The 16,914-nt window shown below is 34.1% G+C and overlaps 2 protein-coding genes and 1 non-coding gene across 9 annotated transcripts; 1 reads left to right on the top strand and 2 right to left on the bottom strand.

Moving 5' to 3' along the window:
• LOC109328486 (transcription initiation factor TFIID subunit 12-like) lies at positions 868-7,727 on the top strand. 5 transcript variants are annotated; one of them, XR_002105442.1, is made up of 9 exons: positions 868-1,457; positions 1,552-1,707; positions 2,780-3,274; positions 4,802-4,876; positions 6,296-6,374; positions 6,454-6,518; positions 6,629-6,664; positions 6,856-7,044; positions 7,639-7,727. XR_002105442.1 is itself a non-coding variant. In XM_019561970.1 (8 exons), the coding sequence occupies exons 1-8, from the start codon at positions 942-944 to the stop codon at positions 6,988-6,990; spliced, it is 1,557 nt and encodes a 518-aa protein (XP_019417515.1). In that variant the 5' UTR covers positions 868-941; the 3' UTR covers positions 6,991-7,503. The 5 variants fall into 5 exon arrangements, 1 of the variants encoding a protein (XP_019417515.1); XR_002105444.1 differs by having other exon boundaries at positions 7,611-7,727; XR_002105443.1 differs by having other exon boundaries at positions 7,587-7,727.
• TRNAH-GUG lies at positions 9,609-9,680 on the bottom strand. The gene has a single exon. It is a non-coding gene; the product is annotated as a tRNA-His (tRNA).
• Positions 10,703-16,177, bottom strand: LOC109328004 (probable magnesium transporter NIPA6). 3 transcript variants are annotated; one of them, XM_019561227.1, is made up of 9 exons: positions 15,822-16,177; positions 15,683-15,739; positions 14,764-14,854; positions 14,238-14,398; positions 14,012-14,139; positions 13,758-13,895; positions 13,127-13,219; positions 12,905-13,022; positions 10,703-11,302 (listed from the first exon to the last, which is right to left on the bottom strand). In XM_019561227.1, exons 1-9 carry the CDS (start codon positions 15,940-15,942, stop codon positions 11,172-11,174), a joined length of 1,038 nt encoding a protein of 345 aa, XP_019416772.1. In that variant the 5' UTR covers positions 15,943-16,177; the 3' UTR covers positions 10,703-11,171. The 3 variants fall into 3 exon arrangements, with proteins under 3 accessions (XP_019416772.1, XP_019416773.1, XP_019416774.1); XM_019561228.1 differs by having other exon boundaries at positions 15,703-15,739; XM_019561229.1 differs by lacking the exon at positions 14,764-14,854 and having other exon boundaries at positions 15,822-15,870.

Genomic DNA, 16,914 nt, shown 5'->3' with positions numbered 1-16,914 from the left:
AGTGATTAATATAATAAAAATATAAAATTAAGAGGATTTAGATTATGTACGTGTAAAAAAGTAAGATATAATTTGTGTAATTTCAGCAATCTAATTTATTCATAATACCATACAAAATTTACAATGTCAGTATCTATGTTTAGATGAATTGAGATATTATCCTGCATTAAACCGTTCAAATAGGTGAGAAGAAATTTTTATAAGTTTAAAACTACTTAATTCAAAAATAATTAAAATTTAGACTATAAAAATGATTTAATATATATTCTGATAATGTGTATATTTTTACACTATCAATAAATCATTCACCACTTATATGTTAATCAATATTAACTATCAAATAAAAATAATACAAATAATTGATAACTGATATACTGACAGTGTAAAGATTTTAAACTTATTAAAAAAAAACTTAGTACAACATATCAATATATCTAATTACCATGTCACTCCCTATCGTACTAGAGAGACACTCAATTATTACAGAGAGACACTCAATTATTATAGTTAAATGAATTTTTTATCCGAAATAGAATTGTATAGATTTTTATTTTCATTTTTTTATAACCTTTCATCAACCATTGTTGATTTGTATTAATTCGTGTAGAGAGACACTCAACTATTATAGTTAAATGAATTTTTTACCCAAAATAAAGTTGTATAGATTTTTATCCACCATTGATTTATATTACTTTTGTTTAATAATTAATGATAGTTAATATAAAATGTGGGTGATAGATAATTTATAAAAAATATAGATTATGTATACATATTAAATCATTTCTTAAAAGAGAAAGTTGTATAAATGATTATGGTACAAGTCCACAATGATTTATTTTTCTTTAATGGCGTGCAGGATAATAGTTGTATAGATTATTATTATAAAAAATAAACATTGAATAATTTTGAAACTCACTGAAGCTGTCTGTGTACCTACCTCCATGGATCCTCAACCTCCGTCGAGTAGCACCACCGCTCAAAATGCCACTGAACCCTCACAACCACCACAACAACCACCACTACAGCAACCACAATCATCACCTTCTCTCCCTCCCATCTCTTCCTCACTCCATTCTTCCCCAAACCCAAACCCTATCCGGAACCCTAATCCACTCCAACCCCAGACCCAGGCCTCAATCTCCAGACCCCCGGCACCAGCCCCTCGCCCTCCGCCTTCCTCATTCAATCGAACCCTCCCGCCGCCGCAACAACAACCGTCCCACCACCAGCTCCAGCAACAGTCCCATTTCCATCATTTCTCCTCCGCTCCTTCCACCGCCTCATCGATCCCTGGCGGTGCCGCTCCCAGAGGCGGCATGGCAATCGGTGTCCCCACTCATCACCAGAGCCCCTCCCCTACGTTTTCTTCATCATTTGGTCAGCATCAACATTTCGGTTCGTTGAATCGAACTGGAGTTAATGTCACTGAATCCCCTTCCAGTTCTAACACCTCTCAGGTTAACAATTTTTTTAGAAAGTGTTTGAACATTTTGATGGTAGAATTGAATTGAATTTAATGAAGGTTTAATTTTTGAATCAATGTGTGATTAGGTGAAAGCGCCTATGCAAGGAATGGGGATGTTAGGATCTGCGGGTTCGAGTTCTCAGATGCGGCCTGGTGGGATGCCTGCTCATCAACAGAGACCTGTTCAATCATCTATTAGACCGCCCTTATCGGCCCAAAATAATCAGTCTACTCCTTCACAAGTTAGTATTTGTGTTTGGGTTTGATTTGTTACTCTCTGTCTACTATAGCCTCGATTTAGCATTTGATAAACTTGTTTGTTTGATATGGAACACGAACACCTTAACAACATAGCATATAGGTTCTGTTTAATGTTTGGCTTATTGTATAAATAGAATGGAACAAGAAATGTGGGTTAAAAAGTCTGAAAGGGTGAAATCAAAGAGAATAGAACACTCTTTTGCCCTGTTCTAGCTGCGTGTCAAATACCAACTAAAAGTGAATGTTATGAATATAGTTGTGTGCCTCTCGATTATGGATTTCACTGATTTCTGCATGGCTTTTTTAGAGGGTTAGTGTTAATGGGCTGTACATTGTAGCGGTTGTAGGGTGTGTTTAAAAGCAAGTTTAGAGTGCTTCCAAAAATTACTGAATTATATTTTGAATTATGCACACTTATGCCTTTCATATAAGACTAGAAAACCAAAAGTTATCTGGTTGAATATAATGAATAGTGTATCAACTATCAAGTTTTACATGGAAATTTTGATGGAGGGAAAGGAAAGGGAGGGTTAGTTTTTAGTTTAAAATTGAGAGTTATAGATTTTTTTATAAAAATTGAATCAGTGGTGATTAGAATGTTACATAATAATCTCTTAAACTATTCTTCTCATTTGAAGATATTATCAAATAAGGACAATGTTTACTTCAAACGGAAAATCCCCCCCTCCCTCTTTTTTTCTTTTCAAACTCCTTCATAAAAAACATTCTGAAGTTGTTAAGGGCACTACTCTCTTTCCAGATAGCAGCTTTTTGTTCTGCATGGATAGTTTTCCCAAGTTCAGGATTAGCAATGCATAATACAAGTTAATTTTATTTAATTTTCAGAAGCTTATAATCTATGCTGCATCATTGCAATTCGTATGTAAATATACTGAGCATTTGATATTTTCAGCTACTATTATTTAAGAGATTTGCTCAGTTTATATGTGACATGATGTCTTGCTTGTGCTTTGTCTTCAAGCATACATATTTGAGGGGGGAAGTGTAGGCAACTTCATAATATTATATATATATATTTTTTACGTTTTTTAGAGTTTCCAAGGGCATGGACTTGTAAGAAATTCATCAGTAGGATCGCCTGTTCCACCATCTCCAAGTGCATCACAAAGTATGCAGTCACTTAACCAGCCATGGTTATCATCTGGGCCACAAGGGAAGCCTCCTTTGCCTTCCTCTTCTTATAGGCAGCAATTGAACCCACAATCCATGCAGCAAAGGTCACATATTATTTCTCAGCAGCAGCAGCCTACGCCAACAGCATCCCAGCAGAAGCAACCTTTGCCATCTAATCAATCACAGGAACATTTTGGACAGCAGGTTCCATCATCAAGGGCAGCTATACACGTGCCTCACCAGCAGCAGGTTACGAGGATACAAGGGTCAGGAAATCAGAAACCTTCATCTCTTGTGGCCGCACAATCTAGCGCAGTTCAAACAGGGATTCACAGTAAATTACCAAATGCAGATACTGATGAATCTTCTAACAGTATTCTTAGCAAAAGAAGTATCCATGAGCTTGTCCATCAGGTGAGCCACCCTACTTCCTTGTGTTCTACAGACTACAGTAGTTCTTTCCTTGTTATTTGCATAAACATGGCTGGTACTCTCTAGATTTGAGTCCAAGTAGGAATGCTGAAGGTCTCCCGTAGGGACTTCCTAATATTAAGTTTTGCAGTAGGTTAAAATGCATAGAGCTTGCAGTTACAATTTTTCTTAGCTCCCATTCTAAGTGAGCTTTTGATATTCAAAGGTTCCGTCCTGAGGCTCATTCATGCTATTTGCCGATATTCCAAGTCCCATATGAGACATGTAAAGGGATCAGATCATGGGTTATAAACACCAAAAAGCTGACTACTAACTCGGAGTTAGCTTTTAGGCCGCATGGTTTGTCGTAGAAGTTGTATTGAACTGTTTGTTCTTTGGCTCAAAGTATCGTATCAATGTATAATTGGGCCGGTATAACTGCTGCTTTAGTCTGTAATTTTGGTTTTATTCAGATTTTGTGGCATTCTTGGTGAAGGTCCTAAAGGTCTCTACTGTTAATAACTCTGTTCTCTTACTGTACTTTTTTCTTGGGATAGAAGTTCTCTTTCTATACTTGTTTTACTCTTCCATTTTTGAAGGTCATGTTACTAGATACATGGTAACTTGGTATAATTATTATCATAAATCTTTTTCACAAGGGTTTCTCAGTTTAGTCAAGTATGTTTCCTCACGTGTCTAAAATTGTGCAAATGCATGTTAGTTTTTGTCCACAATAATGTATAATATAACAAACATGATAACTTAATAAGATTATAATATTATAAATTTGTAAATGTTGGGCAAACTTGACTTCTAGTTTTCACCTAGTAGCTAGTAATTTGGACTACTGGTAATAAATAGTAGTGGTGTTCTTGCACACTTTTTTCTCACACTTGGGTCTTGTTTATTTTAAAGAATATGAATCTCTTTTTCTTAATAATGCACTAATTTAATAATTACCTTCAGTTGAAATAATGTAGTGTTTGAGAAGAGTGTGAGAAAAGTGTACAACTGTAATTGAGTAACATTTTCCGGCTACTAATAACTAGGTGTAAGTTTATGTTTTCTCTGTAGGTTTGATGATCCTTTTGATCTCTTTTACCTAATATATTGGAGGTGTGTGCTATGTATTGATTCTGCTTTCATTGTTGTTTATTATTATGATTAATATTTACCCATCATTGCAAAAAGAATTTCTTTTCTCCTTAAGCTTTTATTAATTGTAGACATCCAAGTTGTGGACCATGTACTAGGTGTATCAATCTGAACTTACTAGAATTCTTTTATCAAATGTATAAACAGGTTTACCCTATTCCTCATTCATATGCATTGCTAAAACCTAAAACTACATTGTTATGCAAAAATATAGCTCTACTTTCATTTAGATTTTAGACATGATGGATGAGTTGCTATTTGCCTCTGGTTATAGAATGCAGTATAGCATAGGACATTTCTCATTTGAGAATTTTACCATGGTCCTGTGAGATTGTCAAATTTCATCCGGTATTTTCATTTCTTCTTCATTGGCAGGTTGATCCAGCGCAGAAGTTGGATCCTGAAGTTGCAGATGTTCTGGTGGATATTGCAGAAAGCTTTTTTGAGTCCGTGAGTGTTTTCATTTAGTTTTATTGTGCTCAACGTGCCTAGACTTTTCTTGTTTTTGCAACTTGATGAATTTTTTTAATCATTTTGTTTTGAATTATTATATATTGGTTTTTCTCTAAATCCGTTTCTCACTTTCTCATTTATTACTTCAAGTCTTGAACTGTGAGTTACTGTATTTTTGTACATCCACCTGTAGTATAATTTGTGTGTCATGTCTTTTTGTTTCTCCTGCCTTTTAATCTGAATCTGAAAGTTGAGAAGCACATCTCGAGACCCTTCTGACATTTTTCTGATTTCTGCAACATTCTTCTTTTGCTGCTTGTACATTGGTATTGTGTGATTCTGACTCTTGTGGTATATATTGTATATCAGTAATTGTTACTGCTGACAGTCTGAAACCTATATTTATAAATTTATAAGTGATTATCAATTCAAACTCAATCTATTTCTGCTGTATTTTTTATATAACAGTAAACCATCAACTCAATCATCCAGAGATTAGTGTGTCAGCAGTCTGGTTCTGTAAGATTTGTGTCTCTAAATAAGTCCCCAGAGGTTTAAAAATGTCACCAGTGTATAATTAAGTTCTTGAAAGAACAGTGAGGCTGCGACGAGATGAAGGAGCGGTGAAGCGGTAGGAGCGGGTGAAGCTGATAGGGCCACAAATTGGGTCGAAAACCCGAAATTCCTATTCGCTGAAGTTGTATTCTCCAAAGCGAAAACACGTTGCAATTCTGCGATTCGACGCTCCGCCCTTGAACCACCCCCCCCATGTTGAGTTGTTTTTCACCATGAAAAGTGTTGAATTGTGATTCGACCATTCAACTCACGCTTTTGACAACCTTGGTTATCTCAATTCATAGTAATAATGGAATGACCCTTGTCTGAAATATTTGAATAGACTACAGTTTGGATTTGCTTTTAATGAAATGTTTTGTTATTTTTTAATATATTAAAAAGAGGGTAGCCCGGTGCACGAGGCTCTCATTTAGTGGGGTCTGGGGAGGGTAGATGTACGTAGTCTTGTCCTCATAAGCGGAGATACTATTTTCAGAATTTGAACCTGTGACCAACAACCTTACCATTGTGTTGAGGCTCACCCTCATTTTTTAAATATATAAAAGGACATATTTGTTATGAAGATGATTTTTATTGTATTTAGTGATTATAATTGTTTTTGTTGCAGTGGTTATTTGATAATTTAAGCCCCAAGTAATATGTATAGGATTGTTTTATGATTTCTTTTCCTACTGAATTATTTTGTATTTTCTGGTTAGGATTTAATCTGTGTAGGAATGAACTAAATTCACAGTTACTCGATCTTTTTTCAGATTATCATTTTATGATGATGCCTTTTTTCTTAATACCCATGTTATATTGTTTTCAATAATGACCATTCTTTTCTGTATCCTTAAATAGATAACCAGGTCTGGATGTTCACTGGCCAAACATCGGAAATCCACAACTTTGGAAGCAAAAGACATCCTTTTACATCTTGGTTAGTTAACAGAAAATCTCCATGCATAGATTTTAGTTTAGCACATTTCATACTTAAATCTACATGTGCATCTTTATAGAGAAAAATTGGAATATGACCCTTCCTGGATTTGGCGGTGATGAGATTAAAAGCTACAGAAGACAGGTAACAATTATCAGAGTCTGTTACATTTGTATGATTTTTTTTATTCATTTGTCAATCTTCTTTTGAGTTTAATATTCTTGACTTCTGTGTGCTTTGTGATGGTTTTGCAGCCTGTAAGTGATATTCATAAGGAACGTCTTGCATCTGTAAGTTTTAGTCTCCCTTCCTCTTATTCTGGTAGCTATATTCTATCCATGAGGTGTTTGTGATGCACATGTTTTATTTTCTTTACTGCTGTTCGGTAAACATATAGCTTTGTTGTTATTATTATTGTCTTTTTTATGATGATGATTCTTATGTCATGTACTTGTTTATTTTGGTTTTGTATTCTTGGCAGATTAAGAAATCAATAGTAGCAACGGAGGCAGCGAATGCCAAGGGCGCTGCTGGCCAGGCATCCGGTAGTGCAAAGAGTAGTCAGGCAAAGACACCCTTGAATGTCATCGGCTCTCCCAACTTTAAAAGTTCATGAGGTTTTTCCTATATTTATGCTTTATACAGCAATGGAGGAACCTTTTTAGTGAAGGTAATTGATTTTTATAATCAAACAGGTATTCCTGTTTGCAATTTTGCACTGCAACCATAATTGATGCCTATATGATATCCATTATTTGGCAGGCTACATGAATTGCAGCCTTATGAAGCAAAGGGGTTTCACTTAACACTATGTTGTTGCTTGAAGTGATGCTTTTATTTCTCTGATCATGATTCCTGAGTGACAACTTCGATTAACTTTTTTGTCAAAGCGGAAAGCCAAACATTTTAAATATCATTCTTGATGTAACATTTAAATCTGCATGTCATGCTGTCAACTTGTCATAATGGTGTAGCTATAAGACTCTTGACTGGCTGTTGCAGTTTTGAAATGCTAATTATTTCCATTAAATCTTCAAGTTGGAGTCTAATCCATTCTATGCTAGAGGTTTACTTGTTAGGACTGAGAAGGGTTGTACTTCTAGTTATTCTTTGTCAGTATTTTTTAAAATCATTTTGTTCTTCTCATGTGCATGCAAGGTGATTCTGCATTTCGTGTGAGACTTGATTTGCTAAATATTGTACATTTCTTAGGACTTTATTATCTGGGTTTCTAAGGAGATGTTTCTGGGCATCAATGTAGAAGAAAAGGAGCATTGGTCTGATTTTGAAACATTGCAGAAAACCAATAAGGGGAATCAGGATTCATATGAATGACATCTTCCATATGTTTTGAATGACATCTTTCATTGCCTGTCGCTTTAGGAAAACTAAGGGTAGATCATTTTCTATTTCCATTTTAAAAAAATGAAAACAACACTAGAAAATGTTTGGCTGATTAATGTTTTTTCACTTCTAGAAAATATATGCAATATTTCAGGAAATATAGAAAATGGAAAGACATTCATAGTATTTTAGCCACTATTTTTTAGTTGGATTTTGGATGGGAAAAAAATTGTAAGAGAATGCTTATCTTCTTACAAGTGTATTTAATGATTCTGATTTTTTTTTTTTTCCAAAACTCAATTTGTAAATGTACCCGGAAGAAATGAAGTGGTGACAATTTTGCAATTATGACTTGTCTATCTTCTCAATGACATTACCCCCATCCCTTCTTTTTCAATTGTCCGCGCTTGGAAGTGATTACTCCATGCCTCAACTGCAATCCCATTTAGGACCAAGAGCTTAGTAGGTCAATGCCTTGCAGTGCCTTTCTCACATTCTTCAAACCCATGCTCCAATTTCTTCAGTTCATAAGCAGATACCTCAACAAACAGCATCTCATAAAAGCCTCAGCAGATTATCTGGCTTACTTTTGCATATAGCCAATGTTGTTACAGGCCCTTGAATAAAGTAAAAAGTAAATATTCATTTCAGCCCTTCATGTTTTTTTGATCTTATCAGTTTGATCCTTCAAAACTTGAAAAATCCAAAGTGGTACAAAATTTCAAATGTAGACAATACTAGTCCTTTTTAACATGTTTTACAAACATCTAACGAGACTAATTTGATCATAAAAAGGACCTACTTGACTTGCATTTCAAATTTTATGGGTCCACTTCTTGGGTTTTTCAATTTTTGAGAATTTACTTTCAAAGTAAAATGATAACCCTTTTGGTTGTTATGCCATTCCTATCGAACAAGGGCACATGACAATGGCAAAAGGGACTTGAGTTTGATTTAAAGAGAGTTCATATCCTGGAGTAGGGTCTTTCTTTATGACCAAATTGGATATTCCTTTTTTATGAGGTAAGCTTTCGTTGTTATTCGATTAAATGCCTATTGGCGGTGAAATTTTTGCATGTATCTCTTTTGCACAGACGTTGTTCGATGAAATGTATATATGATTCCTTTTGCACGAGTAGTGTTTGATGAGATGCCTATTATAGATCATGTGTGTTTTGATCCCACAATGCTAACATAGTAGTAATGATACAAATACTAAAATGTTCTTGATTTCTGTTATTTTTCGCTTAACTTTGAGAAACATCAAACATGTGAACAAAATGTTGAAATGTGGTCCCAGGATCCACTTTATATGATGCACACACTCCTCTAATTTCCTGGAGGAAGCAGTATTGTGCTTAATCTCAGTTCAACGCTAGATTTGATTATATTTTTATGTTTTGGAAAAATAGAAAAAAAGAGGAATAGGAGAATTGTGAAAGTTGAGGATGAAAATGAAGAAGAGATAGTTATAAGAAGATATGGTTGAGAGCAGTGTTATTAATACTATACCGGCCATCAAACCAGTTAGGGTACTGGTATAGCGGTTCAATCAGTGGTTCACTAATTAAACCGCATACCGGCGAAATTAGATATAAAAATTTGATGTATTATTATTAATGTTGAAAAATCAATAAAAAATCAATATTTTTTTCAATTTCATTAAAAAATTAATTTTAAATAAAAATTGGCCGATATGACCGGTGCGGATCAATTGAAAACTGGCCGATATGACCGATTTTAACCGGTATGATTACATGACCGGTATAATTACCGTACCGGTATTGAGACTGGTTTTAACTGATTTTTATAACACTGGTTGAGAGCAGCATTTTACTTTTATTCACAATAAAACATATTGGAAAAAACTATTTTCAAAACTAGCAAAAGTGTGGCTGCTGGGATTCGAGCCCAGGTCTCCACGGCCACAACGTGGAATTCTTACCACTAAACTACAGCCACATGATGGTAACTTTATTGATATTTACAGTAATTAAAAATTGGACTATTCCCAGATACATATGTTGCAAAGGACTTCTTCTTAGGAATATTTTAGAATATAAATCTTTCACAAATTGAATTGGAAAGTATATCTAAGATAAGCTCTTCCCATATATTTTAATTCAAACTTTCAATTTTCTTTCCCTATATCTATGTTTCAATTGGTCTCTCATTATGTGACTCATCTCTCTTGTTTGCCCTCATCCTCACATCTAATCTCTGACTCCATGCTTCACAATTATTTATTTCCCTTCCATTCATTCCATGGTATTTCACAATGCTAAGAGATAAGATTTTTCCACCACATCATGGGGCTGTTTTTTTATAAACAATATCCCTCGCCACCAATGACTAAGGAACTTATCATTTTTTAAGTGTATGATTACCCCTTCCAGGAAGTGTCACTAATAGGAATTAAACATTTGATGTTTTAGTGTATATGAGAATCTTGCTAGTTTTTTATGATAAAGCATTATAACATCATTCAATCCATAGAGTTTGAAGGGCATGATAGATACTTAGTTTCAAGGAGAACAATGGGTTCTATAGTGTCAAACCATGCTCATTCTGTCGCCTTGAACCTGATACTTGTGTGTTTAAGAAGCAGCTTAAGGTGCTGGTTGTTGTAGGGAAAAACATTGTGCAAATCAACATATGGGAGTAGCACAAATGGAACGAATGTTTAAGGTCAAGGCAAGACCAATTGTGCATCTAATGAAATAAAGAAGAATGAAAACTGTGAAAACATTCTTTTCTTTTCTAAAATTTATGGAAATGCACACTTCATTTCATGGAAATAATTAACATGCTTTCTCCCATATACTATATATTAGAAGAGGTGATAAAATTATTCACAATCATCCGATAAGTTAATAAATTTAAATGGATATAATCAATAAATAGTTTTAATAATAGATAGATTCAAGTCCATCCATTAGATATTCATGGTTGTATCCATTCGGACGGATAACCGACCCATCCAAAAAAATGGAAGATAATATCCTACCAATAATTTCACAAATCTGAATGAATAATTACACTGACCAATATACATGGAATAGCTCCCACTATCTGGCCAACACCAGAATCAGGAAGTATTCTTAATTGTTCCAAGAAAGCAACTAAGAACCTGGGAGGAGTACAAGGGGAACCCCAAAAAAAATCATGGAAAGGAATACAACAGAGTCAAAAATAATGCACACTAAATGATGATGATGCAGACCGGAAGAGAAAACACTCCTCGAACTTCAAGTGATAGTACTCAAGCCTTTCATTTCACATGCTACCAGTGAACAAAAACCTCCAAAGAAAGGAAGCACTGTTTCTCCTCTTAGCCTGCACAATATGATAGAGTCTTGAATACTTTCTAAACCAAATAAGCAATGGGGCAAAACCCTATAACTCGATGGCCGCGCATTGGATGGATCTACTTTCTAGTTTACGACTCCTGTATCACTTGAAATGGTCTTGCCGTATAACTGTGATTAAATTAAAGGACGACCCATCTTCCTCCTTCTGCTTCCGAGATTCACCATTGCCTTGGATATACCATGATACTTTTGGAGAGAGTGGACTATGTAAATCTGCACATGGAGAATGATTAGTCAATATTTTCGCTGTTTGTCTGGAAGGGAAGGGGGAAATATGAACTTTCCGAAATAGCATTAGTCTCTCAACATAAACATAACTAGAAAGTAGCAAACAAATTCGACCCTGGCTGTCAACACATATGTAGTTGTGTTAAGAAATCCTAGTCTGTCCTGAATATTGATTATGCCCCCTTTATTCAAGTATCCAAATATATTTTTTACATTCCTCTTCAAGTATATCCATATTTTCTAACAGAACTCATGCTATGATCTCAAGTGCTTTCTGAAGGGTTAAAAATGTTTGTATTTAAGTTTGGCAAGTGAATCATAGAATAACAATTTAAGAAAAGCCCTCGACCGCATAGAAGTATTCAAGAGAGGAATATCCATTATGCAGAACTGAAGGAAAAAAAGATTTACTTGAGCTTACTTAATATTAAGTAATAATCTACTTTAGCACAACGGAAAGCATTCAATAAAGAAGTGGTCAATACAAGCTTGGCCCTAGTTTTATAATAAATAAACATGCTTAATAAAATGCAGAAGACCTATATGGAAAACCGAAGAAACTATTCAAAGAACCTATTTGCTTAGAGAGGAAAAGGGAAAATCTTGGGAAAAAGGCTTAGAAATCAATTATCCCAATTCCCCATTTTCAATGGTTCAGCACATAACCATATAGATATTACTACCGAATAGTTAATTCCTCATCACTCACTAAGTATATGATTGCTCAATGCTTGAACGATTCAAGATTGTACTTCTGTATCTTAGTAGTTGTTTTGCTCAGACAGCGCATAAATTTCCTCATTTATGCTATCCAGCCTATACCAGACAATTCCCCATTTTACTATATTGGTATTACTCTAGTGAAAATTAGTTTGGAAAAACTAGGGATGCCCTCTCACGGTGGACTGGTTTCTCATGATTTTAAAGGTTGACTGGAATAAAGAGGTAATAACCATGTCCAGTTTATGATGCTTTATATTGAGTTTGGGTAGACAGAAATGAGCCCGACCAAGTGTGCAAGACTTGGTTGTTGTTGTTGTTGTTTATTTTCCCTTTCTTCATCACTGGATAAGATTGATTTTTTGGCTTCTCCTTGGTGTTTTGCTCAGTGATTTCAAGGAAATTTTCTATTACTGATATGCAAAAAATTCTGTTCCCAAATGGGTCAGGACACCGACCCAACTTTTCTCACCAATCATCGACATGTAGGCAATTCAAATTAATGTTCAAGTTTAATAAAGGGTTATCCTGGATATTTTTTAGATGGTTATATAATTAAAAAATCACAATTCTTCCCATATTATAGTTGCCCATTTTACTCTAATACTTGACACAGAAAAGAAACCATCAATTATCTTATGGCATGGCTAATCATATATAAAAATGCAGCAAGTAGTCTAGAAAAAAATATGACAAAATTTCTCACATTAGCTAAAACTCACGTCATATTTTAGCCCTAAGTGCAAACATACCATTGTGTGGCTTAAGCTAAGCAATACTGACAAAGCCTTCGATTGCAGCTCAATACAAAGGCATGAATAATCATGAGGAGCTTACCTGTACTAACTAAAGTGCATGAGGCATTACCTGTACTAACTGGTTGATCTGGCTCTCTTGTACAGTGCAATATAGTCGTTCCAGATAAAACAGTGATGAATCCACATAGCTCTGATGTAATACTGCTTATACTTTGACCAGAATAGTCCTAATAAGAAAAGTCGAGGTAAGATTACAAAAGATGGTTGAGAACATGATTAATAAGGTGTCTCCTTGCATGAACTTGTCATTTCGTTTCAATAAAATACCAACCTTAAACATAATCGCGCTAGCTAATATTGTAAAAGATGTGAACAAAGCATAGTAGATCGGAGAAACAACTGCTGTGTTAAAATTATCCAATGCCTGCAACCATGCAAGAGTTTGTCAACAAAGAATCCCAGATTGAAGACCAACTAACAAGTAAAAGTTGACAACTGAAAAGCTAAAAGGCATGTAAAAAACACTTGTAAACCAAAATTATGGAATCATGATTTCCAGATTATCACTTCTGGAGGTGTAGATCAAGCATTAGATGGATGTTATCTGGACTACAGGCTTATATCTTGAACATGTAGATTAGCTTATAGCCTCCAAAACATTTCTTTAATATGTAATTTACTTTAGACGTAAACTTCAATAGGCACATGGAATGGAAACAAATGCAAGCATGATAATAGATAGAGACAAAAGAAAAGAAAAACAGAACGAATGCTACAGAAGCATAATAACTTCTGCAAACTAAAATGCTTCCTCAAGCTAAATACAACCAGATGACACATAATATAAAGGCAACACCTAGGAGCTACATCGTTTCTTCTAAATGGAAGATAAATTAAGGATCTAACTTTTTATTTAAAATGCTAAAAATCATTTTTCACATAAGAAATTGAGTGACACTGACCATATTAAGGTAATTTAGTTGAGTAATGATGCACGAAACAGCAACTGTGGCAAAAATCCATGTCTGAAAGTAGACACCCTGGTTTGATCCCTCTAATGTAAGCTTTATAGCAATGCCAATAGCTTTTACACTCATGACCTGACATACAAGATATTTTAATCAAAAGTGTAAAACAAAAAGTTGAGCTACCTTGGTATAAAATTTCCTAAACTGTTGGAACGTACAAGGTGAATTAAGTAGGAAGAATCACTTACAGTCAAGGATCCAATTATAGAGCATATTCCAATATACACAAAAATATTAGTATGACCATAGCGGGGAGCACAATACAGAATCAAAAACAGTGTTACAGCCATTATTGAAGCCGTGTACAAGATGAATGCTGGATGCCAAAACAAACATCAGTAACAATTAAAAATCCGGTGATGACACAGCCACAAACAATGAAAACAAAGCATTAGCAGCATATATAATATATACCTGGTTGAATAGCCAATTGCCATATTTCTTGTACTGAATTAAGAGCCCTTTCCTGGGGTGCATGGAGAACAATCACAATGGATCCCACAATACATAGAAAACACCCAAGTATGCCCATTTTCTGAAGCTTCTCCTTCAACATGAAATGTGCTAAGACAGCGCTAGCCATTTCAACAAAAGCGGGAAAGTGTAATTAAAAAAAACTAGTAGATCAGGCTGAACCGAAACTTGGAATTAAAAACAAAGGGGTAAACTGATCATAGTTTTGTCCCCTAAAAGTGTAAGCATAGGTCATGTTACTCCCTGATTATAGGAAATTAACATAGTAGTATCTGAAATTGTAATATTTAAGTCAAAATGGTTCCAACGTGAGGATCAATTAGACTGAACAAAATAGTTGACATGAGCGACTAGTATGATAATCTCTTAAACTTTTCAAGGACAAACATGACCCGTCCTTATAAAGTTAAAAATTCAGGGACTAAAACCAGAGTTTACTCAAAGAATTAAAAATTAGAAAATTTACCTAACAATAATACTCAAAGCACCAAGGGGGGTAACAAGCACCGCAGGGGCATATATATACGCGACAAAATTGGCTATCTCTCCAACAATCACTATACCAAGTATGGTCAAAATCAACAAAGTAACAACAAAGACAAACAATAGACTCAATTATGTTCTTGGTCCTTGAAAGTTAACTCAATTACATTTTTAACCAGTTTTAATCAACACCATAATTAGTCACATCAACAATTAGCATGCATGACATATGGTATCGCCTTATCGGTCATGGTAGCCACCTCACTCAACTAAAGACAACAATTAAAACATACCAAAATTAAGTCAATTTTTAATTCACTCATATATCTGCTCTCTCCACAGATACAGCTGTTTTGTTCAGTGGGACATTTTGGAGTTAAGGGAAGAACCACTAGCATTGGTTGTGTCACAGCTACAACATACTTTACATAAATACTCCTATATAGTACTTAACTGCTATCACTGCCCACCCACGTGATCAACACCCTTTTGGTTCATGTGTCTTTATTTTTCCATCACCTAGATCCTTAAATCTCTTCATTTCAATAACAACTTCAATAATTTGTGCTCGTGTGTATTAGGGGTGAATGGTTGTGTCGGGTAAGGATTGTCCCGTACTCTAAATATTGATTTGACTAATATTTGAACTCGTACTTGCCCATAGTCCTGAAAACTTACACAATCTAAATGTCGATTGAGCTAACTTCTGAAACCAAACCTAGACCCGATTAAATATAATGTATTTTTTCCTATTTTGGACAAAAAATTGTTAAGATTGCTTATTCTTATGCATAACAATTGAGTCAATTTTGAGGAACAAAAAGAACATAATTAAGGCAACAAAACAATAAATGGAATGAATGATAATAAAGAGATAGTGATAGTGATAGTGATGTACTAACTAGTAATCATTCCAACCCACCAAAGAGGCTGAAGAAGATAACCATAGCCTCCAACACCTACAATAGAAGATTATAATAGATGAGGAATATAGAAAAAGTAAGAAAAATAGTAGAAAGATAAGAAAATTATAGAAGTAACTGGCACGAGGGCCATTGCGGCTTGCACGTTGAAGACCCTTTTTCTTGATGATGAAACTGGAGCCAATGAAAGCACTGGAAATTACAGCTAAAAGGAACCCAGTTAAGTTGGTTGAGTACATGGATGAAATGTTGAATGTGAATGTGAAATTGTTTTGTTTTTTACATTGAGAGATGAAAAGTGAGGTGAGTGAATAAGAACCCTAGATTAGAGTATATGTTTAGATGATGATGGTGATGGAGAATAAGAGAATGGAGTGAGAGGGTGTTTGGTTTTTGTGCTCATTGGAAGGTCAATGATTTGGGATTAGTAGGTTTTGGTCGCATGTGATTTCAGTCATTCCAAGGAAAGACAGAATACTTTGAAATTCTATATTCACCTCCCGGTTTTGTTTAAAACATTTTCATTACTTGTAATTAAGAGGGTATGGCCACAGAATATCTTAAAGTTTAGATTCTAAGTGATAATGGTTGACAAATAATAAATATATTTATCATTATTATAATTGAATATTTAATATTTAGATTTAATATGTATATATCGATAATTTAAGTATTTTTTATATTCACAGTTAATCATCTACCCTATCATTTATATATTAATTATTATTAATTTTTAAATAAAAGTAATATAAATCAATAGTGAATAATGTATTGATAATGTAAAAAAATTTATACTAATAATATGTAAATTTTAAACATTTAATATTTTGGTTGTTCAATACAGTGATATTGTATACATCTAGATCATATTTCTTTATAAGATTTGTTACAACTTACAGACAATAAAAAATATATTTGGTTAATAATAACTTCAATTCATATAATTAAGAAGGAGAATAAAGTTATAACTTATAATATGACATGTGGTTTTTGAACCCCTAAACTTTAATTTTGAACCTTTTTCATTTTTCAAAGATATCAATTGATTTTGGTAAAAGAAAAAGGAGTTTAATAGTTGAAAAATTAGATTATTAACAAATGGTTTTGAAATTTAAAAATTATTTATTGAATTTGGATTCTTGTATTTGTATCCATAATTTAAAAAGTATGTGTAATTCATGCAGTCAAAATAAAATATATGATATAGTTAT

The sequence above is a fragment of the Lupinus angustifolius genome, chromosome LG15 (genome assembly GCF_001865875.1).
Source record: "Lupinus angustifolius cultivar Tanjil chromosome LG15, LupAngTanjil_v1.0, whole genome shotgun sequence".
Classification (NCBI taxonomy): Eukaryota; Viridiplantae; Streptophyta; class Magnoliopsida; order Fabales; family Fabaceae; genus Lupinus; species Lupinus angustifolius.
The sequence above is the reverse complement of the archived record's forward strand: the minus strand, read 5'-3'. Positions and strand labels throughout refer to the sequence as shown.

Excerpts from the sequence above, each read along its gene's own strand:
- LOC109328486 (XM_019561970.1), top strand. The coding sequence starts at position 942 with ATGGATCCTCAACCTCCGTCGAGTAGCACCACCGCTCAAAATGCCACT. Across the intron at positions 1,458-1,551 it reads CCAGTTCTAACACCTCTCAG|GTGAAAGCGCCTATGCAAGG; the intron begins GTTAACAATTTT and ends ATGTGTGATTAG. Across the intron at positions 1,708-2,779 it reads ATCAGTCTACTCCTTCACAA|AGTTTCCAAGGGCATGGACT; the intron begins GTTAGTATTTGT and ends TACGTTTTTTAG.
- LOC109328004 (XM_019561227.1), bottom strand. The coding sequence starts at position 15,942 with ATGTACTCAACCAACTTAACTGGGTTCCTTTTAGCTGTAATTTCCAGT. Across the intron at positions 15,740-15,821 it reads CCGCAATGGCCCTCGTGCCA|GTGTTGGAGGCTATGGTTAT; the intron begins GTTACTTCTATA and ends CTTCTATTGTAG. Across the intron at positions 11,303-12,904 it reads AGATCAACCAGTTAGTACAG|ATTTACATAGTCCACTCTCT; the intron begins GTAATGCCTCAT and ends CTCCATGTGCAG.